Genomic DNA, 24,825 nt, shown 5'->3' with positions numbered 1-24,825 from the left:
CCTACTCTTAGACTCACTACAAAAACGTGTCGGAGCTGATGGCAATGTCCTAAATTGGTTCTCCTAATTTCTACATAGCTGCTCACAACTCATAAAAATCAAGAACTCCATGTCCGACACCTCCCCCTCAACTCGAGGTGTTCCTCAATGCTCAGTCCTCTCCCCCACACCAACATTTACATGGAGCAACTCTCTACCATTCTAAAGCAAGCATCGCCTACCATCTCTATGCTGACGACACCCAGCTGTACCGCGATAGCTTCCATCAATGACATCCTCCGTCTAAACTCTACTCAAAAGTAGAACATGGCTAACTCTCAAACTCAACCAAGAAAAAAACGAAATCCTTGTCTTAAATCACGAGCAACCCCCTCAGATCAAAGAATGGCTAAACAACCTTGACTCCTTAAATTGCAAACTCACTCCAGCAAATTCAGTCAAATCACTAGGGATCTCTCTAGACCCAAGCCTAAATATGAGTTTCCACAGCAAAAGGCGCCCTCCACAACCTAAAACTCCTCAACAAAATCCAACCTTTCATACCCCCCAATAACCTAAAAACTGCAACCCAATCTCTATTTCTGTCCAGACTTGACTATGGTAATGCCACTCTGACCGGGACAACAAGAACACACACAGCCCCCATGAGAGCCACCCTAACCGCAGCAGCAAGAATAGTCTCGGGGACCAGGAAATATGACCACATCACCCCTGCATTACAGGCCCTAAAATGGCTACCCATCGAAGCAAGCTGCGCCTTCAAAATGGCCTGCCTCTCACATAAAGCCTTGCACACAGGCAAACCGGATTATCTTGCTGCTAAACTCACAAAAGCTGGTCAATCAAGAAACCTAAGAAGCTCCAACTCGCTCCTCCTAACCCACCCCCCCCCCCTCCCCCCAAAAAAAATACATAAATAAAAAGCCCTCTCCTGCTCTTTCTTTGGGAGTGCCCCAAAAATCTGGAACTCTCTCCCTACTCACATCAGGACAAATCAATTTCACGATCTTCAAGAGACAACTAAAAGAATTTCTCCTCAACTGCCATCTCTATGCATCCGGCCAATGACCTCGTTCTTCTTGGTCCCCAATATCCTAGATGATTCTCACTGTACTTTATTGCTTATGTTTTTCTTTTTTATGTATGCTGTAAAGCGCTCTGATAACCCCGGGTCTTGTAAGCGCTATATAAAACTCAGAAAATAAAACTATCTGGAACCTTTCATCTAGCTCCACAGCGCTCAGCGGTCCTCTGAACTAACCCCACATTTTTTACCTAGGTAATCTCTTTTCCATATCAATCAGACCATTAAACGGCTTGTCTTCAACAACCAGACTGTGTAGCGAAAAGGGCCTTATGAGTTGCAGACACAAGTACTACAAAGTTCTTTTGGAATACACACCTGCTTTATGTAGCCTTTGCTAAGCCATACAAGGGACATTCCATCACTAAATAGGCATTGCGAAATGGATCCTTAAGTGTGTTCAGACTGCCTATGCTATGCCAGACTGCACAATTCAGTGTTCTCTGACCCCAAAGCAGTGCACACCCAATACAGAAGAAGGTTGACACCATTGCTTTCCTGGGTAATATCCTGCTAGCTGACATCAGCAAAGCTCCACCTGGTCATCACCACACTTGTTCATGCCAATCTACTCTGTGGACATTGTAGTCTGCCAAGAAGCAATGGTTGGGCAGACAGAGTTAAGAACTTTGTTCCAATCCTCAGTCTACTAGCTGCCACTTTTGAGGAGACTGTTTTTGAATTGCACAAGTGTATCTACAAGCCATACATACTATGAACGGAAAAGGTTACTCTGTAAGCATCTGTTCGTGGCGTATAGTGCTGTAGATGTTTATGTGTAGGAGCAGTGATCAAAGTGGTTTAACCACCTTTTCCATTTCTTTTACAACACACACACACAACACTTTGTTCTTGTACTTAACTCTTCACTTATACTACTCAGCCCGATGAGTGGAAAGCAATCTGAGGTGGAGACCGTCTCCTTGTGCATTGTGGGCTATGGAAGGAGTTACAACTAGTCTTGGGACTGTCCTCTTTAAACAAAAGCAGGTTGCATATCGAGGCCCAACTCTAGATGGTAGGAGTATGCAGAGCATGTGAATCTACAACACGCTACAAACGGATGTTTATAGGGTAATTAAAATTCTTTTTTTACCATCTTACAGGCCAACAGTGTTCCAGCAGCCAGTCATTTTCTTGGGAGCAGATGTCACTCACCCTCCTGCTGGGGATGGCAAAAAGCCCTCCATCGCTGCCGTGGTGGGCAGCATGGATGGTCACCCTAGTCGTTACTGTGCTACAGTTCGTGTGCAGACGTCACGCCAGGACACTGCCCAAGAGCTCCTCTACAGTCAAGAGGTCATCCAGGACCTGACAAACATGGTTCGCGAGCTACTTATCCAGTTCTACAAGTCCACGCGCTTCAAGCCCACCCGAATTATTTACTACCGAGGTGGGGTCTCAGAGGGACAGATGAAGCAGGTACTGTCCATCCTAGAGCTGTGCTCCGCATGCTGCTTACTGTGGGAACAAAAATGTATCGATTTGCTGAACATTATCTACCTTAAGGTTAGGTTACCTTCATACCATGGTTTCAAGGATTGTTTCGCCGACTGAAGTCTGCTTGCTGTTGGAATTAAATTATCAGTACTATGTTTGTGGTTCATAAATTACTATTGTGTGTATATTCTGGTAGTCTTTTAGTGATTGGCTACACACAAAATATCCCAAGAGGTCTTCACCAATTTGGTATGTGCTGTCTGGCTGGATTGATTTGTGCATTTCTCAGCTACAAATGTGTATGAGGTATGGTATATTGTTATGTAGTACTTTTTCGAGAGTAGTTCTGTGCCTTCAATGAGATCCAAGTAGAAAGTGCTTCTGATTTGTGTTGAATGTGCATGGTTTGTTCTTGGTCTGAGGTTTTGATTCTTTAGTTCTGTGAGCTTGGTGATGCCCACCTATATGGAATCTGAGCTGTTGTATATGCAGCCAGCACTGTAATGTGAGCTGTTAAATTATTTCCATAGTGAATTTAAAATACTGATCTGCCTGTGAGGATCAATAGCTGTCATTCCAGTCACTTTGGGGATGGATCAAATATGGGTGACCTAACAGCCAACTTCAGAATCCAGGCATTCCCATCTAGTTTACTGCAACAGCCTCTGGGTCCATGCTGTTATCCAGCATAGTCAGAATTCTGGAAATACTGCAAGTTTTGATGAACGTAGTACAGCCCATTGTCTGTCAGTCTAGTGTTTTTAGCCTCTAGTTGAAAATCATGCCCTTGAGTCCCCTGTTTACAGGGCATTCAAATTCTCCATATGTATTCTTTCATCTTTGCTACCACATACACCATTATACATATTTATACATAAAATAGCGGACTGTTGGTGGTTATAATAAAATAAAAATGCAGTCCTGTAGAGAAGATAGCTTTTTAAAGTGAACTCAGTTGATGTTGCGCAGCAGTTGAGTAATTGCGTAGACCAAAATAAACATGTTTGAAAGCTTACTATTCTAAAGAAATATGCAATAAGTTTACAAATAATTATATCAACGTAAACAAAACTTTTGATATTTCAACTCGTCCAATACAATGCACACCTTGATTTTCTTTTTATGATCCTGGTTAAGGTTCCTTTTCTTATGGCCCTACCACAGTCTGGGTGAGTTTCCTATTTGTGTGCTTAATCTCGAAATAGATCAGAAGTATCCTTCAGTGCAGAAAACCATTAATGAAAATGGGCAAAAGTTTATCTATGTTTAAAACAGGCTATTTTCTTGTAGTAGTTTTGTAGTACATTGAAAACAAAAAATAATTTGCTCATTTATGAGATGTAATGCAGCACCTTTAGTACCTGAGAAAATAGCAAGATAAATAGCAAACCATGAAGGCTGACAATAACTGTTTGATGCTACCTAGGTTGCTTGGCCGGAACTAATGGCAATTCGAAAGGCCTGCATCAGCTTGGAAGAAGATTACAGGCCTGGAATAACATACATTGTGGTTCAGAAAAGACATCACACAAGACTCTTTTGCTCCGACAAAGCAGAACGGGTAAGTGACATGAATGACTTGCTGGGGTCTTGCACACAATTATATGGATTGTTAGTGTATTTTTACTGCTGGTCTACCAGTTACGTTTGTCAGTACAGGAGGAGCAGAACAATGACACCTCTCTCCCCCCCCCCCCCCCCCCTCCTTGATGAGAACAGTAATACACCACTAGGTCATTGGATTTGTCTAGTGTTCAGTAATTGACTGTCTTCCCACATAACAATAACTGCTGTCCATAGACTAAATAGATGCTGATTTCCTAGTTTGAGTTGTACTTTCTGCGACGTTACCAAGAATTTTGGTAGGGTAGGTAGTACCCTGCTGAACTAAAATACTTTTACCATAGGATTAAACCTCCACTGTTCCATATCTTAACTCTGATAGATCCCCCTCTCCCTCTTATCAGTACTATGTTTGTGGTTCATAAATTACTATTGTGTGTATATTCTGGTAGTCTTTTGGTGATTGGCTACACACAAAATATCCCAAGAGGTCTTTACCAATTTGGTATGTGCTGTCTGGCTGGGTTGATTTGTGCATTTCTCAGCTACAAATGTGTATGACGTATGGTATATTGTTATGTAGTACTTTTCCGAGAGTAGTTCTGTGCAATCCAAGTAGATAGCACATCCTAGGTTCATCACTCTCCATTTCTTGCAGTATTACACAAGGCTAAGCCCCAGGTATTTTTGACATTACTTGGTAATATCACTTTATTTGAGGTTCATTATAATTACATAGAAGATACCCAAATATTTCTTGTTTCCTACATTCAGACCTAATTAAAAGGCCTTGTGGTGCCCGTATTGCCCGGTCTTTGTTGGATTGGCATATTGTATTTATTTCCGTATTGGTATTGATTATTTTTTTGTTGTATTGTATTTAGTTCTCTATTGGTACTTATCTTTTGTTATTTCTGCCTTTTATCTGTGGATTGTTTAATTCTGCATCTCGTCTTTTGCCTGCTCTGGCCCCGCTAACCCACGGCTGTTCCCCTGTTCCCAATCCCAGCTGAGCTTCACCGACACCCCCCCCCCCCTCCCCCCCCCCCCCCCCCCCCAAGGGAAACCCATCTGCGCCCAACCGCAACCAGGGACCCTGGATCTCAGACCGTCCACTGCTACGATGGAGCTGCCCTCCTCGCACTCAGCCCTGAAAGGAACTGCCTGCTGTCACAGCCGCCAGACCATCACCGCTGCCCCAGCTGCCAACACCGCTGATGCCCTGAGGTACATCCTCCTCATCGTACGCACCCTGCACACACACCGTAGAGATCTGGAACTCCTCGATGCCCTCTCACCAGACCTTGCCTTCTTTACAGAAACGTGGACCAACGCCTCATCCAGCCCTGCGATCGCCATCCCGGACGGATACACGATCCAGAGGAAGTACCGTCCCAACCACCCAGGAGGAGGACTCTCCATCGCACACAATCACTTCGCCTCTGCCCCTCGAGCAACGCCTTTTCTGCCGCCGAATACCTCCCACTTCCAGGTCCTGACCAGCCCCACAACCCCACTCCCCAGCATCCTGGCCTGCAGACCCCCCCCCCCCCCCCTACCCCCCATTGGCCAGCATCACGGACCTCATCGCAACCCACACCATTGCCTTAATCGACTACATACTCATCGGAGACCTGAATTACCACAATGACAACACCAGCGACCCCCAACTCCGCCACCCTCCTGGGCAACCTCGCCAACCTCTGACTGAAACAGCTTGTCACAAATCCAAACCACAAGGCAGGACACACATTGGACTCCATCTTCACAGGAGGAAACCACGTCCTCTTCAGCCACACCACACAACCCCCATGGACAGACCACCATTGCGTACACTTCCTAGTCGACAAACCCACGCCGCCTAAACCTGCTACGCGCCCTCTGTGAAGGAACTGGAGCAAAGTCACTGAAGATCAGCTTAACTCCTGCCACCGATGTCAACCTTGCAGCCAGAGAATTGCACAAATAGATCTCCAACTGCACAGACCAACTCACACCCCTACGCAACTCTGACATACAGCACTCCAGGAAGGCCACCTGGTTCAACACCGACCTCCAAGAAGCTAGACGCAGATGACTCAAAGAACTGGAGAGACTGCAAAACATCTTAGGACCACACCACTGAAAAGAACACCATGACTGAATACCACCAACGCATTAGAGCCACCAAAAAGACTCATCCACAACAAAATCCTCGCCAACTCCGGCAACTCCAAGGAGTTATTCAGCGTCATCCAGGAATTCACCAAGCCCCCCAGCAAAACCATGGACATCACCTCTTCCCAGGACCTGTGCGACAAGCTCTGATCTTACTTTAACCTAAAAATCAAAAGCCTCTACGACCACTTCCGCGACCGAACTCCGTAACCATGCCCTCCTTCGGCAACGCCAGCCGGCCCACCATCTCCTCCTGGACACTGGTCACAACTGAAGAGGCTGTCTTGACCATGGAAAGCATCCACTCGGGGGAGGGGGGGGGGGGGGGGGATCATAGACCCCTGCTTGCTGCAAATCTACCACAGAGCCACCACCGCCATCACTACAGAACTACGATGCACCAGCAACGCCACCTTCAAGAACGGCACCTTCCCCGGTGATTGGAAGTGGGCAGAAGTCTGACAACTGCTCAAGAAGTCCTCCGCAGACCCCACAGACTTTTAAAAACAAGTCATCTCCCTCCTCCCCCTTCGCGGCAAAAGTCGCAGAGAAGACTGTCCATGCAAAACTTCCAAGGTTCATTGAGGACTACTCATCCTTGACCCCTCCCAATCCAGATTCCGCAACAAACTCAACACAGAGATTTCCCTACTTGCCGCCACAGACTATATCTGCACAATCCTTGACCAAGGGCACACAGCAGCCCTGATCCTACTCGACCTCTCGACAGCTGTTGACAGTTTCCCACCGCATACTCGCTGGCACTCCACAACGCCGGCCTACAAGAAACCGTCCTAGATTGGATTTGCTCATTTCTCACTGGCAGAACCCAAAGAATCAGACTGCCACCCTTCCTCTCAGAACCCACGGAAATCAACTGCGGAGTACCCAAGTAATCTTCGCTCAGTCCAACCCTCTTCAACATCTACATGGACCCCCTCGCCGCCATCGTCAGACAGAACAGCCTCGGCATAGTGTTCTACGCCAATGACACCCAGCTCATCCTCTCCCTCACCAAAGACACCCCCCTCCACCCTCACTCAACTTCCAGGAAGGAATGCAGGATATTGCATCCTTGATGAGCAACAGCTGCCTGAAGCTGAACTCCGAAAAGTTACCTTCGGTAACAATGTATCTGGTAGAGACTATTCTAGCCGCAGATTCCTTCATGGCCCGCCCTTCCTCCCCATTCTGCAAGGACTTTTGGCTTTGTCTTCTGCACTCTCCTACAGTATTTAAACAATTGGAGCCTCACCTATATGTATACACATCCACATAAAAAACCACCAGGAGTAGGGACCCCTCCTTATTAGTGTCCCCAGGGATTTGTCAATGACATAGATCCAATGGTTAGGATGTGTGTAGATGCTAAAAATCACACAGGACCACTCTTACTTCATTCACCAGAAAAGTGTGAAAGATAGAGTACCTCACGGTAGCACCACCCGAGGGGGTTCCCGGTTAGTAATTGCCGGTATACCCACTTCTCATCATTGGCCACTCTCTCTATGTGAAAAGACAAAAGTGCACTAAAAGAAGATAATAGTGCAGACGTGAGAATAGTGATGTGAAAAAACACAAAGTGACAAACGTCTCACCACTGACACATAATTTAAAGTGTACAGAGCAGATGTACAGACCCCTAACCAAACACACAAATAATATGTAAAAGTGTGGTAGGGTTGTGCTTGCTTTACCGTTTTATTCTGATGCAGCAGAACCCCACTTCTTAAAAATGGTAAATATGTACCATAACTCTTTTCAATCTCAAGCCGACATGTTTCATCGCTGCAATTTTAGCGATTTCATCAGGGCAATGAGGGGTAAAAAATTCTCAGTCTTTTCATGAAGTTATGGACCTGTGTGAGAGATAAAGAAGAGACGCAAAAGTGCGTCGTTCAAACCCCTACATATGGGGCATCACTGAAGCAGCTTGATAATGACACGCAGTTTAGGGTAATTTTACCTTGAGGGTGCTACGTTAGCAGGCGATAACAGGGCTCTGTTTTCGCCTCCTCTCCTTTTTCCTCACTGCTAAAACCAACACAATAGTACTAGATGGAGTACCTGTATGTAATTGCCCCCGCCTCCCCCACCTCCACCCCCTTCGCATATGCATCATGACTAGGCACACCTAGTATGAGTACCTAATTAAAGAGCCGGCGTTTCAAGGCAAGTGACGTCTGTAGGTCAAGCTATTATGTTTTTAGTCTATTTCCTGGTGCATAGATCGCCATCTGGTGTTGGGCTCGGATGTCTGCAAGTTTTTGTCTATGAAGAAGTCTTGTAGTCACAAGGTTGGTGACTCCTCCTTCAGTCGATACGGCGCATGGGCTTCGGCTCCATCGTTGGATTGTTTTTTTCTGCAGTCTGTTTCGGATGTGACTCCCGGTCTGTCGTTATCAAACCCCCTTTAGATGCACAATCATAGCTAACTGACAGTATTGTCTCGCTCGCGTTTGTCGACGTGCACCCTCGATGACCGCTTTTGAAAATCTTTGACGCCTGTGAACTTCGACGCGGACCGTTGGGCCTACGTACGCACGTAAAGACGGACGTAGATGGAAAGGACTCCTTTTAAGAAATATACTCAGTGTGTTGCTAAATTCCCACACTCTGACCTCCATTCTGTTTGTAATCTGTTCCTCTCTCCAGGACAGCGAGAAAACGACTGAGGCTTGTCTATCCTTCAAGTCCAAGAAAACCATCTGGGATCGCCTAGCTCGACGCCACAAGATGTCCAGAGGCACAGGTCCATTCCGGACATCTAACATACAGGCCCAATAGCCTGCCAGTGCCAGAAAAGGAAGAACAGGTCCCAGACTCTGAAGTAGACGTCTCCGATGCCAAAGATGACATCACCCCGGCTCAAAGGGACGCGAGTACTGAGACCGCCCTACCCAAGGCCATAACAAAGGCTCCGGTGACACATTCGCCTACGGGCTCAGGTCTACACCATACAAAAACTACAAGAGCCCTTCCTTCGGGCCTGGCGCCCAAGGACAAACAAAAGCCTTCCGGCTCGAGCCAGCCACCAGGTCCTAAAAAGCCATCTTTGGCACGGAAGCAGCCGGATAAGATCTCTGCGCCAAAGCAACCGGATAAGATCTCTGCGCCGAAGCAGCCAAGTAAGATATTGGCGCTGAAGCAGCTGGTTAAGACCTTGGAGCCGAAAAAGAAAGTTCCCATAACTAAGCCTCCTAAACAAACCACTCCGGAGCCTAAACAATCCGCACTGAAGGCCTCAGAGCCAGGGAAAGCTTCCATACCAGACAATGTCACTAAACAGCCAAAACCAGTTTCAAAGGAGAAATCTTCCACACCAAAGAAAACTGTTGATACCGAAGAAATTTTTCTCCCTGATCCAAAGCAAACCATCTTACTCCATCCAAAGACTGGTCGTATAGTTACCAAGCTACCTACAAGGAGGAAACCGGAACATTTACCTCAAGCACTAGTTCCTCTAAAGAAAATACACATGGCTACTAATACTTCACCACCACCTTCACCCCCTCCACCAATTAACCCTAATTTAATCCTTTCTGCACCACATTCTCCACAACCAGAGGATACCGAGGATGCACATAAGGATGGGCAAGAAGATGAAGATATAGTACCATTAGATACTGACAATCCTGATGATCCACCGCAGGAACCATACCCATGGCATGACTATAGTACGGATCCTGATCTAAATAATGATCTGGACTTCTATCCCTCAAAACAATCTCGGCCAGACGACAATGTGGGTTTTGCACAACTAAGTAATAGGGCAGCAACATACCATAAAGTCAAACTACACTCCGACCCTGTAGAAGAGGACTTTCTTCTAGAAACGTTTGCCCAGCCACAAAAATCTACTCCTGTCTTGCCAATGCTTAAAGGGCTTCTTAGACATGCCTGAGGTGTTCAAAGACCCAGTTAGAGCTAGGGTTCTTAACCCCAGAATAGATGAGAAATGCAAGACAGCTCCCACTGACCCATTTACATAAAGGGTGAACTTCCTTTAGATTCCCTGGTTGTAGCCAATGCACGTCAAAGAGCAAACTCTCGGGGTTCAGGTGACACACCAAGTCCTGATAAGGAATCTAAATTATTAGACGCATCAGGTAAACGTCTGCCATCTCAAGCTGCAAACTCATGGAAAATGGCCCACACACAAGCCCTTGCAGGAAGGTATGACAGAGCTCACTATGACGATCTAGAACAGCTCATTCAACATCTACCTAAAGCCAATGACCTTATACAAGATGGGAAACTAATCACTAATACATCTATTAAATGCGTGCCAGACACCGCGTCCCGCGCAGTAAATACAAGTATCTGAAAGAAACCCGTTTGTGTTAGATTCCTTACCTTAGAACATTCCCAGGCGTCAGACTGGATCCAGAAAGTTTTCGTCCTCAGTACCCCTGTGCGTCGGTAGGCGTCGTCCTGCGGCTCTGCGTTTGTCGCTGGAATGAAGTCGCTGGAGTTTTTAGACTCCGCCCTCGCGCACTGACTTCAGTTCTTCTTCTTTTTTCCGCGCCAGCAAGCACAGATCCGGGAAGAGCGTACCCTTGGACATTTTTGTCTATCTTTTTCGAGTCAACTCGACTCCGGGTGCTAGTAGGGATGCTCGGTTTCAAGCCGTGTGACGCATGTCACCGACTGTCGGTTACCGACCCCCACCGCTGGTGTCTCAAGTCGTGCCCCGACTGCCGGGCCTTCATGTCGAAGGCTAGGCGGGAGCGTTCCCGTAAGCTCCTCTAGCACCGGCAGTCTGCTCCAAGCTGCTTGAGGCCCCGGTCAAGGAGGAAGTTGAGAGATTGGTCTGGATCAAAGTCCTCGCACTCTGGTAATTCGAGGCATGGCAAAAAAGTTGAAGCAACGTCATTCTTGGACTTGCCCTCACCGGTTGCGCGACTCGGCCGAAGGTTCGCCGCCCACGCAGGGCCTGTGCAGTCTCATCCAGCCCCACACCCTCCGGTCCCTGGACTCGAGGCGACTCCGGAGCAGATTAGACTTCCTAGCTGCCATGAGGGCTCTCTTCCCGCCGTCGAGGCGCGCCTTCGGGCCCCGCAGGTCCGACTGGGGGTCCTAGCCCTGTGTTGCCGCTTACGTCTGTGCAGGACCCCGTGGAATCCAGGCCTGGATCCTGGTCGACTCCAGTTGACCTTACGACTCCACTGGCGCCGACCCCCTTGGTGCTACTTTTGGTGCCGTCATCGGACAATGCCATCCCAGGTTTCGGCCCCGGATCGGCATCGGAGCAGCGCCGCTTTGCGCCGTCTTCGACGCAGACTGGTGAGCTTTTCACCTATGCACCGGCTCCGTCATTTTTGCCTGTTTATCAGATACAGATGAATGGGAGGACTGGGAGGGGTCTGAGGACCCTCTGGCACAGCAGTAGCAGTCTTGTCAGGACAGGGTACATGAGCTAGGGGAGGCCAGTGGTCTAGACACTTCGCCTGACACTGGTTTTCTTTCTCCTCTTTCCGTGGCTACGAAGGAGGGAGTAACTTATGCTGTGGTGCTGCACAAGGCAGCCAAGGCCTTCATCCTTGAGCTCCCTGCAGCGGCCGTGAGGACTAACCTCCTCACCTAGGTGCTTCAACTGCCAGTAAGCTCTTCGGAGCCTCTGCTGCAGTTTGAGGTCCTCACTGATGTTCTGATGGGCACTTGGTCCATGCCCACCACAGTCCCTCGTGTGGATCGGAGCGTGGCCCGGCGCCACCGCCCAGCTCCGGGCGACCCCCTGCTTTCTGTCCATCCACCTCACCCCTGAGAGTCTGGTTATCCAGGCCTCCACGTCCCAACCGCATTCCCTATTGCACCCCTGGACCGGGAATCCAAAAGGCTGGAACAGTTTGACAAGAAACTGTTTCCTCTGTTAGTCTAGGGTTGTGGTCCGTTAATGCTGCATGCCTTTTGGTCCATTACACCCACTCTGTGGGATACGGTGGTGGACGTGCTGCCCCAGTGTCCGGAAGAGGCCAAGACACGGCTCGCCCAGGCTCTTGCTGAGGGGCGGGATGCAGCACGGTAATACATTTGATGTGGACTTGACACCACGGACTCGCTAGGCAGAGCGATTGCAACGATGGTGGCGATTCGTAGTCTCACCTGGTGGATGTACACCGTTTCAGGGAATGTCTAGAGCGCTCTCGTAGACATGTTTTTTGATGGCCGTCGCCTCTTTGGCGACAAGGCAGATAGCGCGCTGGAGCGCGTTAAGGACTCCAGGGCTATGGCCAAGTCCTTGGGCCTGTCGGCCCAGCACCAGCAAACTTCTGCTTTTCGCTCCTTTCGTGGCCACGGAAGGGGTGCCCCCGCACGTTCGTTCAGCCACAGGCCACAGAACCAGCCTCAATGTGGTCACAGACGTGCTTTCTGCCATGGCGGAGTAGGGGGTCCGAGCCGGTCAGTCCACATCCGCAGCATCTGCCTCAAAGCCTTCCTAGTCTGAGCTTTCAGGCGCATTCCATGCCAGTGGGAGGTGGAGTTCGCCATCACCTGCTCCACTGGCGTACCATCACTTCGAACTGGTGGGTGCTGCAAATCATCCGAAGGGGCTACTCCCTCCCCTTCGAGAATACCCCTCTAGCCACGCCATCGCAGTACCACCGCATGTCGGGGGATCACTTGCAACTTCTGTAGGAGAAAGTAACGGCCCTCTTGGCCAAGGGGGCCATCAAGCGCTTTCCTGGACCAGAAGTAGGGTGTGGTTTTACTCCCTCTACTTTCGGGTTCCCAAGAAGGGCAAAGGGGGCCTGTGCCCTATCTTTGACCTCAGGAGCGTCAACTTCTTCCTGCGGAAGAAGTTCTAGATGCTGACGTTACCTCAGGTTCTGGCTGCCCTAGACCCTGGAGACTGGATGGTAGCGTTGGACTTGCAGGACGCTTATTTCCATATTCCCGTCCTGCCGGCCCATCGGCGTTACCTGCAGTTCACGGTAGGCCGCGAGCACTTTCAGTTTACTGTGCTCCAATTCGGCCTCACCAGCACCCCTCGGGTGTTCACGAAAGTCATGGCGGTGGTTGCAGCTCATCTGCGAAGATCAGGGGTTCCAGTCTTCCCCTATCTCGACGACTGGTTGTTGAAGGTGGGCTCTCCCCAAACAGTAGTCTCCCACCTCCAGACTACGGCCGACCTCCTGCATTCGCTGGGGTTCTCCATAAACATGCCGAAGTCACACCTGAGTCCTCCCAGAAGCTCCGCTTCATCGGAGCAGTACTGGACTCTGCGCAGTTTCGGGGTTATCCTCCCGAGCAGCGGGTTCGGGATATTCAGGGTCTGATTCCGATCTTTCATCCTTTATCCTGAGTTTCGGTCAGGATGACCCTACTGCTTCTGGGACTCATGGCCTCCGGCATCCTGCTGGTACATCACACCAGGTGGCGGATTCGGGCTCTGCATTGGGACCTGAAGTTCCAGTGGGTACAGCATCAGGGCAACCTGTCAGACCACTTCTGATCTCGGAGGGCACGGAGAGACCGATGCAGTGGTGGCTCACGGACCGTGATTGGGTCAGTGGCAGATCCCTTTCCCTTCCCCAGCCAGAGCACACAGTGGTGACTGATGCGTCCCTCCTGGGATGGGGGGAATGGGAGAGGCGGAGATCAGAGGCCTCTGGTCTCCTGCGGAGTCCCGGCTCCATATCAACCTTCTGGAGCTGCGGGCGATCAGACTTGCACTGAAGGCATTCCTTACCTATGTCCGGTTAAGTGTAGTGCAGGTGTTCACGTACAACACCACCGCCATGTGGTAATGCAACAAACAGGGCGGGGTGGGGTCGTGGACCCTTTGTCGAGAGGCCCTGCGTCTCTGGACATGGCTGGAACCGCAGGGCCTAACCCTGGTGGTTCAACACCTGGCAGGTTCGCTGAACACCAGGGCGGACAAACTCAGCCGTCGGTGCATGAAGGATCACAAGTGGCGTCTGAACTCAAACATGGCGCAAGGTCTCTAAATGATTAGAGCTGCAGACCCTGATGCAGAGGTCTAGCCCGGGACCAGGGTTCAATTCCCCGCTTTGGCGGGACTTGGGCTCAAAATTCCACAGATCTGATAATTCTCGCCTCAGTGCCTATTCCAATCATGGAGTCCCACTCTGCAACTCTGGGCAATAGCTTGCTTAATCTCCACAACGGCCCCCACAATGCTAAGGATGCCTGGCCTCCACCTTGGGGGTGCCCAGGAGTGGACGCCTCACAGGGAAAGCCAGGATGGGTTCCACAGCGGTATTCGTACAAGCGCCTTGAGACCCTTGCGGGTGAGTAGTGCGCTATAAAAGTATCAATTTACATTACATTTACATCTATTCACCACCGAAGAGCACGCGCAATGTCATCAGTTCTGCGCGTTGGAATTTCCAAGGTGGCGCTCGCTCTGAGACTCTTTTCGTCACGAGTGGAGTTGCGGTCTGTTATACGCCTTTCCGCCGATACCACTTCTGCCCAGAGTGCTAAAGAAGATCAGGCGCGACCGGGCCCATGTCATCCTTGTGGCTCCGGATTGGGTACGAAAGTACTGGTACCCCGAGCTACTCATTCTGTCAATCGATCCCCCAATTAGACTGCCTCTTCAGGAGGACCTTCTGTCCCAGCAGCAGGGGACAGTCCTCCACCCGAACCTGTCCAGCTTCCACCTACATGCGTGGAAATTGAGCGGTGACATTTGATGCCATTTGATTTGCCTCCTGAAGTCTGTGAGCCAGGCGTCCCTCCACAAAATCGGTATACGCCTGCAGGTGGAAAAGATTTGTGGCCTGGTGCACAGCAAGGGCTCTGCTCTGGGCACCATAAAGGAATATCTTTCAGCTGTTTCAGCCTTTTTGAGGCTTCCTGATCAGCCTTCTCTTTTAAAGTCCCCTGTTAATAGAATCTTGAAAGGCATTACTCGCTTGTTTTCTCCTTTTCCTTTTGTAATGCCTCAGTGGGACTTGAATCTGGTGTTAATCTATCTGATTTGTGCTCCTTTTGAGCTGCTCCACAACTGTCCCTTACGTCTTCTGACTCGATGACTGCTTTCCGGGGGTGTGGCCAAGATGGCGACGGGGGCGTGGCCAAGATGGCGACCTGAGCAGACGTGGGTCTTTGTGGCTCCCTGCCCCGGCGCTTGCTAATAGCCATTAACGCAGCCCACACAGCCCAAACGCCGCGGCACTGGCCCCTACTTGGCTGTTGGGCCTGCCGGTCCGAGTGGAAGATCCGACGGTGACTGCTGCGGAGAAAATGGAGGCTGCCGTGGCGGGCTCGCCAGCACCACTCCGACTGGCAGTCAGGGCCTGAGAGGAGCAGAGGTCGATTCGCTCTCTAGGGGATTGGCGGCGAGGCCCTGCGATCCCGAGACTCTGGCCCGGGGGGTCGCGGCGGGTGCCCGCTGCTCCGGTGGCGGCTCGACTGGAGCAACACAGAGGTGCCTGCCGGTGCTGCAGAAATCGAGGGCCCGGCTTGGGACCTACTCGTGCGGGGCTCCAACGGGTCCCGGAGGGAGCGCTCCACCCGAGCGCGGGCTGTCGCCGTGCGCTCCAGAGCTTCGCCGACAACAAGACAGTGGCACTGGAGCCTGGAGGAGAAGGAGATTTGGATCGCGGCCGAGACGGGCCGTGTAGCAGAGCGCCAGCAGCGGCACCATCCTGGGTGGCTGGACGGAGCCCGCACGGAGGCCTGACGGGACCAGGACCTGAGGTGAGGAGCGATCTTGCGGGAGGAGAGAGGGAGACTCGGGGGGGGCGGGGGGGGCACACTCGAACCTCCGGCGCACGGCACCTGAGGGGGGGTGGGTGGCACACTCGAACCTCCGGCGCACGGCACCTGAGGGTGGGTGGGGGGGGGGGGGTTCATCCCCGACCGGGAAGCAAGGGCTCCCTGCCTCGAAGCCCGTGCACTAGTTGGAAGGCCCCACACAACATAGCCGCGACCCAGCCCAGCGTCACCCGCCGCTACCGGGGCTGCTAGGGCCCCAGTGGCGAGGCCCCAAGCGCAGGTCCCACCGTGCAACTGCGGCTGACCTTCCCAAGGACGTTAAGGCGGGCTACGCTGCACATCACCGGCCACCCTTGGGGCAGCTTCTCGCAGGAGCCCTGAACTCCCCCCTTAAGTCTGTGCCGGGAGCATCTCTACCCGGAGCCCTCACTCGACGGCCCAGACTACAACCCCAGGCACCATTGGGACTGGAGGCACCACAACAGCCGGGAAACCACCCGAAACGCGCCATACCGCCAACACGCGTCCATAGCGAGAATTGGCCCGCGTGCCCGACGGTGACGACCGCTGGGCCCACTGACAGCCTAGAGGAGGGAAGCATCCAAGGGGTGGGAAACCACAGGCCTGCCGCAAAGGCCCGGCCCGGCCATGTCCTCCACAAATCGTAGAGCTGGGCGCACCATAACGAACATGTTGGTGAAGGGGGCAGCCAAAAGCGAGAAAAGCCCTGACAAGCCGACCCCTGTGACACAGCCCAAAGATGGAGACCTTGCAGACAGCGAGGCGCCGGCCACGAAGTCCTTTATGGAGGCGCTGTTCACCTCCCTTAAAGAAGATATACAGACTCTCAAACAGGAGATGGCCGGGGGGTACAAGGAACTAAGGCGAGATGTGGACGAGCTTGAAGAACGGGTGGCGGAGGTGGAGACAGTGGATGTGGCTAGGAGCGGAGAAGTACACACACTTCAACAAGAAATACTTCGGCTTCAGGAGAAACAGATGGATCTGCAGGCCCACACGGAGGTCTTGGATAACCACTCCCGACGCAATAACATCCGCGTCCGGGGTGTTCCATCCAAGGCCGAAGGGGGGGATGTGACAACCTATTTGCAGGGCCTGTTTCGAGACATTCTGGGGGAACCTGACGATTACGAGATTCGGATCGACAGAGCACACAGAGTTGGTCTTCCACGTCGCACAGCAATCCTCCCCCCGGATATCCTAGCTTTCCTCCCGGACTTTCCCCTCGAGGAGCCCATCCTGAAGATGGCCCGGCAGCGACACTCCCTCACTTATAAGGGCCACGCAGTGGAACTCTTTCAGGATCTGTCCGCGATTACCCTACAGAAGCGCCGGGCGTTCAAGAAAGTCACTGCTTTTCAACGGGAGAAGGGAGTCCTGTATTCCTGGGGACATCAGTTCCGCATCGTCTTCAAATGGAACAGGAACCATCACCAACTTCGGTCCCTGTGGTCCCGCATGACGAGGGAGGCTCGGGAGACGAATCTGGCACTTCCCCATCTCAAACGGTGCCGTTACCAGGCGCTAGAGACAGCTGGCAAAAGGTGCGACATAAGCGCTCCAAGAGGATCAGCAAGCCCAACCCCGAAACAGTGGCGCAAGAGCAAGCTGACGCTATCAGAGAAGTGACAAAGGACACTGCTAGCACGTCGGTCCCTGATGGATTGAGCCGTTGATGTGCACAGCCGCCGAGCGGAGAGAGGGCCGGGGCGGGGAGCCGACAGGTTGCCGTTGCCATTGCTTTCTTATTGACGTTCTACTTTACCACAGATCCAGTTGGTCTAATGGCTGGAACTGGGACAATGTTCGCATACAGGACACTGGAAGTTGAAGTGGGGGTGAGGGGGTTGCGGAGTTTGGGGATGTTGGGGTAGGGGGGGAGGGAGGGAGGGATCTCCTTGTCCACAATATTCTGTGTCTCACCCGGGAACATCTAGGCCATTGTGTGCAAATCTGGGAACAGCTTAGCTACGGGCCGGTGCGGGCCTGGTGCCGCACGTAGTGGCTTGGGATGACACACCACTTAACAATTATCTCACTCAACGTGAGAGGGCTCAACAACCCTATTAAACGCAGGGCGATCCTGTCTCTCCTGGAGCACTCAAAGGCGGACATCTGCCTCTTGCAGGAAACCCACCTGCTGCCCAAAGATCATCCGCTAACAAGGTGGCGGGTGTGGCGATATTGGTGGCCAAGTCATTTGGGGGCAGGGTCCTGCAAAAAGAGGCGGAGATCAGGGTTAGGTTGTTGGTACATAGTTTCCAAGTAGCGGGGCAGACACTATTGGTGGGCACTATCTACGCACCCAACGAAAACCAAGAGAAATTCCCACACACTGCCCTAGAGGCCACCACTGCTAACACGCATCCACATATAATGCTCGGGGGTGACCTGAATCTGGTGTTTCACAACACAGCAGACCGCTCCGGTCAAAGGTCCGGCCAGGTGGGAGCTCTCTCGGAGGCGGGACACGCTCATATCACAGACCTAGATCTTGTAGATCTGTGGAGACACGCACACCCATGGGCAACAGCATACACTTATTACTCCGCTGCCCACAAAACATATGCACGACTCAACCACTTTCTGTGTTCCTCCCAGCTGGCGCGTCAAGCAGGTGACGTGGAGATACTCCCAGCCTCTTTGTCTGATCACTCACCAGTGGTGGCGTCCTTCCGGGTCTCTGCGGCGCCCGGCCCGCAGCGGCACTGGCGGTTGTGCGATAACCTTTTGCAGCTCCTGACCACACTGGAGCTGATTAAAACAGCGCTCGCTCAGTTCCTCTCCCATAATGCCAACGGCGATAACTCTAAAGCTACGCAATGGGCGGCCCTTAAGGCGTTCTCCACAGCAAATTCATTTCTATAGCCACAGCTAACAATAGGGAGCGCGCGCAGAAAAGGGCCAAACTCACTCAGCGAGTGGCAGAATTGGAACAGATTCACCAACGCACGGGGGCTGCACGGGCGTGGCGGCAACTTTGCATGGAACGGAAGATGCTGGCGGCATTGGAACAGGACGTAGCAGAATATGCCGCCATGCGTCTCCGGCACGCGTACTATACTGGGGGTGACCGCTGCGGGAAGCTGTTGGCGAGCAGGCTAGGGGAGCAGCGCCAGAGGCCGCAGATCCGAACCCTCCAGCCCAGCCTTGGCGGCCCCATCACTGAGGACGCGGCCATCGCCGCGACCTTTGGCGACTACTACGCCGACCTCTACACAGCAGACAGCCTCGACCTGCGGGATGGCCATAGCTACCTGCAGGGTGCAAATCTCCCGTCGCTCAACAATGCACAAACGGCATTCCTCGACCGACCCATAGGCCTGGAGGTCATCTAAGCGTTCTCTCGCCTGAAACTGGGGAAATCCCCTGGCCCAGACGGCTACACAGCAGCCTTCTATAAGACCTTCTGCCCACAAGTGGCCCCGCTGCTGAAGGACCTTTTCAACACCTTTGACACGCCTAGCGCTATCCCGCCGGACCTACTGGAGGCTGCCATCTCGGTGATCACCAAAGAGGGAAAGGACCCCACCCGGTGCGGCTCATACCGACCGATTTCCCTGCTGAACATCGACCTGAAGCTCTACACCGGCATCCTGGCAAGTTGGCTTGCGCCCTATATGCAACAGCTGGTGGAGCCTGATCAAGCGGGCTTCATTCCACAGCGGCAGACAAGCGACAACACTAAGTGAGTCCTCCACCTCATCGAGGCCGGATCTCGGACAGGACCTCACGATTGATGCGGAGAAGGCTTTCGATAGGGTGCATTGGCCCTATCTAGAGTTAGTGCTGCAACGGTTCGGAATCAGAGAAACCCTCCGCAACCGTATATTCAATTGTTATCGCCAACCAAATGCCGCAGTCAGAGTCAACGGTCACACATCCCCGTGGTTTGCGATTGGCAGGGGAACCTGACAGGGGTGCCCACTCTCTCCCTTTCTTTTCGCGCTCTACATGGAGCCGTTGGCGTGCCGGGTGAGAGATCACAACCTCATTACAGGCATACCGTTTGGCGGAGACGCACACACAATCAGTTTATACGCTGACGACATCTTACTCTCCCTGACTAACCTGATGCAATCCCTCCGGGCCCTTTTTATCGAGCTTCACACCTTCGCACAGGCTTCAAGCTTTAAGATTAATGTAGCAAAGTCGGAAGCCCTGAATCTGTCGCTGTCACCGGAGGTACTAGAGGATGCCAAGGCTGAATCCGACCTTCAGTGGTCGGAGTCTACCATCCCTTACCTGGGGGTCTTATTGGCCCCGACAGTGCAGGCCTCCGCGAACGCTAATTATGGCAGGCTCAGCTCCCGACTTCGGGATACCCTCAAACGATGGAAAAACCTGACCCTATCCTGGCTGGGTCGGATTGCTGCTGTAAAGATGAACCTTGTTAGAAATGGGATCCCTGGCTGGCCAGGGCTTGCGCCAAAGTCAGTCAGAGACCACCACTCCTAAGTCAGGGCAAGGGAGTTACACGCCAAGATAACCCCTGCTCACCCTCTAGGTAACCTGGCGCGAGCAGCAAGGCTAAACGTGGAGGCGATATGAGTTAAGTATTTGCTCACGCACCCCAGCAACAACACCCAAGGCCCACCACGAAGGAAACTCCACACAAGGTTATATATAATAATAGCCTTTGTATTACACCAAAACACATTGGATAAAACACACACTTTACACTGTGCCAACAGGCACGGGCAGAATTTACAAGGGATATGTACAAGACAGGGCCACCTGGACCACTGTCAGGAATCAGCACTTTTAGAACTTAGCACTAGGTAGAATTAGCACTTAGAACATAGAATATAGAATGTGAAATCACTTTAGCACTCAACCAGTAACTACTGGTAACCAGGACCTCACTAGCACCACCTGTACTAGGAGAACAACCACCTAAGTATCACAATACCTGTAGGGGTGTAAGAACATAACACATGATGCAATGCATAACATTCATTCAGAGGTGTAAGGAAGGAAAACACATGATGCATCAACAATACATTCAGAGGTGTAGAAACCACAATAGCGCAAAATCCACATTAACCACCACCTGTGGCAGTCCCTGTGTCCCAATGTCAGGGCCTAAACGTGGCAGCTTCCCACGAAGTGCTGGGCAGCTGTGCAGACAATACTGGGGCCAACGTGGGAGCCTCGCTGGGCTCTGTGCCCCAGAACAAAGATGTGCCCCCTAGAGCCGCTTCTGGGCTCTTAACAAGTGTGCCGCCTTGGTTGGAGTCCCCCCCTCTGGGGGACTCGAGACGCAGAAAATGCCCCTTGAGCCTCTCACAGGCTCTCGAACAAGACTGCCGCCTTACTGGGCAGTGGGGTCCCTCACGGGGGACCTAGGAGCACTTGAAGAGCCTCTCTGGGCTTGCAAAGCAAATAGGCACTTCGAGTCTTTCTCAGGGCTCAGGAAACAAATGCGGGTCGTGGGGTCCCTCTCAGGGGACCCGGCGTAACAGGGAGGCACTAGAGCCCTCGTGGCTCTATGAACAAAGGTGCTGCCTGGATGTTGGAGCCTCGACCGGCTCAAAGAAGGAATGCCCCCGGGGCCCCACTCACCGGCTTCCTCCTGGCGGGCGGGGCTCTCCTCCTCCCACGGGAGCCTTGCTCCCTGCAGCACTTCTCTGGCGGTCGCTCTGGGGCCGCGGGCGGGGCTCCTCTCGCTCTCCGGGGCTCTCCTGCCCTGGAGAACCTCGCGCCCAGCCTCACTTCTCGCTGCACGTCGGGGGGAGGCGGGGTGAGCTCCCGTCCTCCTTCCTGCTTTCCGGGGGCAGCCAATCACCGCGCAGGTCGCCCGGCGAGCCTCCCGCAGCCTAGACCAATGGCAGCGCGGCTCCCGGGTGACGTCAGCGGTGGCTCCGCCGGCTTCTCCTTGGCTTCTCTTCAGCCCGGGGCTGCGGCGGTGATCCCGGGGCCCCAACAAGGAGTGGGCTCCCTCGCTAATCAAATAAACAAGGTGAATGCCGGGTGGGCACCGGCCAAAACAAATAAGGCGCTCCAGGCGCCAGAGGGCAATAACGCTGGAAACACGCCGGGTCGGCACCGGCTGCAGCAGACAAAGCGTTCCAGGTGCTAGGGGTAAACGTAAAGCGCTCTCCAAGAGCTACAAGCCCAATAAAGCGCTCTTAAGCGCTAGAAAGCAAATGCAGCGCTCCCAGGCGCTTTAGGGCAAGGTAAGGAGCTCCACAGCACAAGCCCAGCAAAAGTCCTCCTAGGCAGGCAGGGGGGGCAAGGCTGGGCCAGGGGCCAGCTCACTGGCCCTCCAGGCAGGGAGGCAGTCCAAGTGGCGGTTCCTCCTGGCCCCAGCAGCAGAAGCAGCCCCCCCAAGATCCTGGAAGAGAACAGTTTCAGTGGGGACACAGCCCCATTTTTATACACCAAATCCTTTGTTCTGGCACAGGGTGGGGGCAGACCCAGTCGCAGCTGGTCCTAGAGTACTCTGTTTACCTCAACCACCCTCTCTATTCACTGGCAGGGCTTGGGTCATCAGTCTCACCACAGGGGGCGGAGCCAGCATTGTCTGGGTAAAACCCAGCCTCATTCAGGCCACAGGTACACTCCTCACCAGCCATCAGCATGCTAATCTCCCACTCACCACCGGGCAGACCCATCCAGCCTTCCTGGAGCCAGGCTCACCAGCCAGCTCCAGCCAATCACACGCCAGGCATATTTTACATTAATATGCCAAGTCCTAGAAGTGGCATTTGTACACAAGACACACTCATGCCACATACACCATTGCGAAGCATTCACTCTCACGAGTTCGCACATATCAAATTCGAACCTGTACACCCCACGCATCCGGAACTACCAGGGACACATACATTCCCCATGCATTCCTATGGGAGGGCAGGCCTATCTCATCACATGCACTCAGAGTGCGCACGCACTTTCCACTGGGGCACAGTGGAAGTGCGCAGAACCCAAAAATCACCATCACCATCACCAGGTCACCATTACAAGCAAAAAGTCTAGGGGTGAACCTGCCAGAAGGGCCAAGTCCAACAACCCTGCTGTCCCAGATTCTTTACATATTCAAGACCCTTCCTCTGCGCCCACCAGCGGGATGGCTTCAGAAGACCCAATCCGATCTAACAAGTTTTATCTGGAACGGCCGCCGTCCGCGGTTTAAGCACACAATCGCCACACTCCGCCCCCCTTACCCCCATGATCATGGTGGCGTGGGCGTGCCCAACCTCACTCTTTACTTCCAGGCAACTCGGCTACGCACTCTGGTGGAGTGGCACCAACTGGAATCCGCTGAACACTGGCTCTTTCAAGACAAGGCAGTTGCTGGAAGTACACTCCAGGGCATCCCGTTTTTGCCGCGCTGCCATAGGCCTCCTAACCTCTGCGCCTCACGGATCACCAGTACTGTTCTAGATGTCTGGGACAGAGTGGCAGTCAAGCGAGACCTCACCTCCTTTCCCTCACCCATGACGCCGATCTTCGATAACCCTGACTTCTTGCCTGGCCTTGACCCCCGGGCTTACGCAACATGGCGGAAGACACTGTGTAGGGATGCAGGACACATGTTCGATCTGAAGGGCATTCTCCCATTCCAGAAAGTGAAGGAAGATTATGGCATACCTGGGTTCTACAACCGTCGGTCCGGCCCGGCACGCAGGGACACCTTACCCCATAGGAGAAGTGGCTGTTGATACGCACATCCGACAAAGTTAATATCAGATCTGTACCAGCACTTACTCCTCACCACCATATACACATACAATGCAGGGAGGGTCAGATGGGAGAGAGACCTGGGGAGACCACTCGCACGCGGGGAATGGGAGGGAGTCTATTACAGATCTAGGCACTCTGCCCATCACACAGGCCTCACTGAAACTATGACCAAAATTGCCACCTACTGGTACCACACACCCGAACGGTTGCATCAATGGGATCCTCGGGTCAGTGACCGCTGCTGGAGGAGGTGTGGGGGACTGGGAACGTTGGAGCACTTGCTTTGGAGCTGCGACCACCTTCAGCCATTCTGGAACTCGATCTTGGATCTGATAGACTCCCACCTAGATACCCAGCTGCTGAGGTTTCCGGCCTATGTCCTACTGGGCCTCCCTAACATGTGATGTACCCCCTTAAATCCTGGAGAGGGAGGCTTATTGCGATCGCGCTAGGGGCTGCTGTGCAAAATGTTGTGGTACACTGGAGAGCGGTCCAACCGCCACTACAAATAGGCTGGCTACATAGGCTGTGGGCAATCCCGGGAATGGAGAATTGTCACTGGGCAGGGAAGAGGGAAGAGTGTGCAGCACTTTGGCGACCGTTCCTATCCCTGCTGACAGGGGAGTTTCCTGGGAGCTGAGTTGTCCCCGCTATTTGCGACTGCTGCGCCTGGCGGACACTTCGCTCCCGGAGCCCAAGACGCAGCCACACAAGCGCAAGGCACCGAAGAGTCACGCACCCGATGGCACCCACTAGAGTAGTGATCCCATGAAGTATTAGGCTTTGCGCAGTGGATGGGGAGATGGGTGGTTGTGGGAGGTGGGGAGGGGGGTTGGGGTTTGTTTTTTCCTTCTGTTCTTCTTGCATATTTGTACTCTATTGTCCACGTCGCCTGCATATGCATCTCAGCCTTTGACGCGGCCGGCCCAGATGGGTTGTAGGCGGCTTGCTGTGTTAACACTTTCAGTAGGAGCACTTACTTGCCGCATTCACGCTATTCAACTGTTCATGGCCGCCGCGTACTCCGACAGATGCATTGGCGGTGTGAGTTGCTGTGTTTTTCTGTGCTGCTCAATAAAAAGATTTAATACTAAAGACTGCTTTCCTGGTTGCCATCACCTCTGCCAGGAGAGTGAGTGAGCTCCAGGCTCTTTCCTCTAAGCCTCCTTTCCTTTCCGTCC

The 24,825-nt window shown here is 52.6% G+C and overlaps 1 protein-coding gene across 2 annotated transcripts in view; it reads left to right on the top strand.

Annotated features, from left to right (window-relative positions):
• Window positions 1–24,825, top strand: part of AGO4 (argonaute RISC component 4) — a 464,331-nt gene that overhangs the window by 368,191 nt on the left and 71,315 nt on the right. For both annotated transcript variants that reach the window (XM_086956500.1, XM_086956502.1), the window contains exons 14-15: window positions 2,191–2,506; window positions 3,951–4,085. In XM_086956500.1, the coding sequence (XP_086812626.1) occupies window positions 2,191–2,506; window positions 3,951–4,085 (451 nt within the window). The remainder of the gene's footprint in view (window positions 1–2,190; window positions 2,507–3,950; window positions 4,086–24,825) is intronic.

The sequence above is a fragment of the Lissotriton vulgaris genome, chromosome 2_1 (genome assembly GCF_964263255.1).
Source record: "Lissotriton vulgaris chromosome 2_1, aLisVul1.2, whole genome shotgun sequence".
NCBI classification, from domain to species: Eukaryota; Metazoa; Chordata; class Amphibia; order Caudata; family Salamandridae; genus Lissotriton; species Lissotriton vulgaris.
This window is presented reverse-complemented; position numbering and strand designations above follow the sequence as displayed.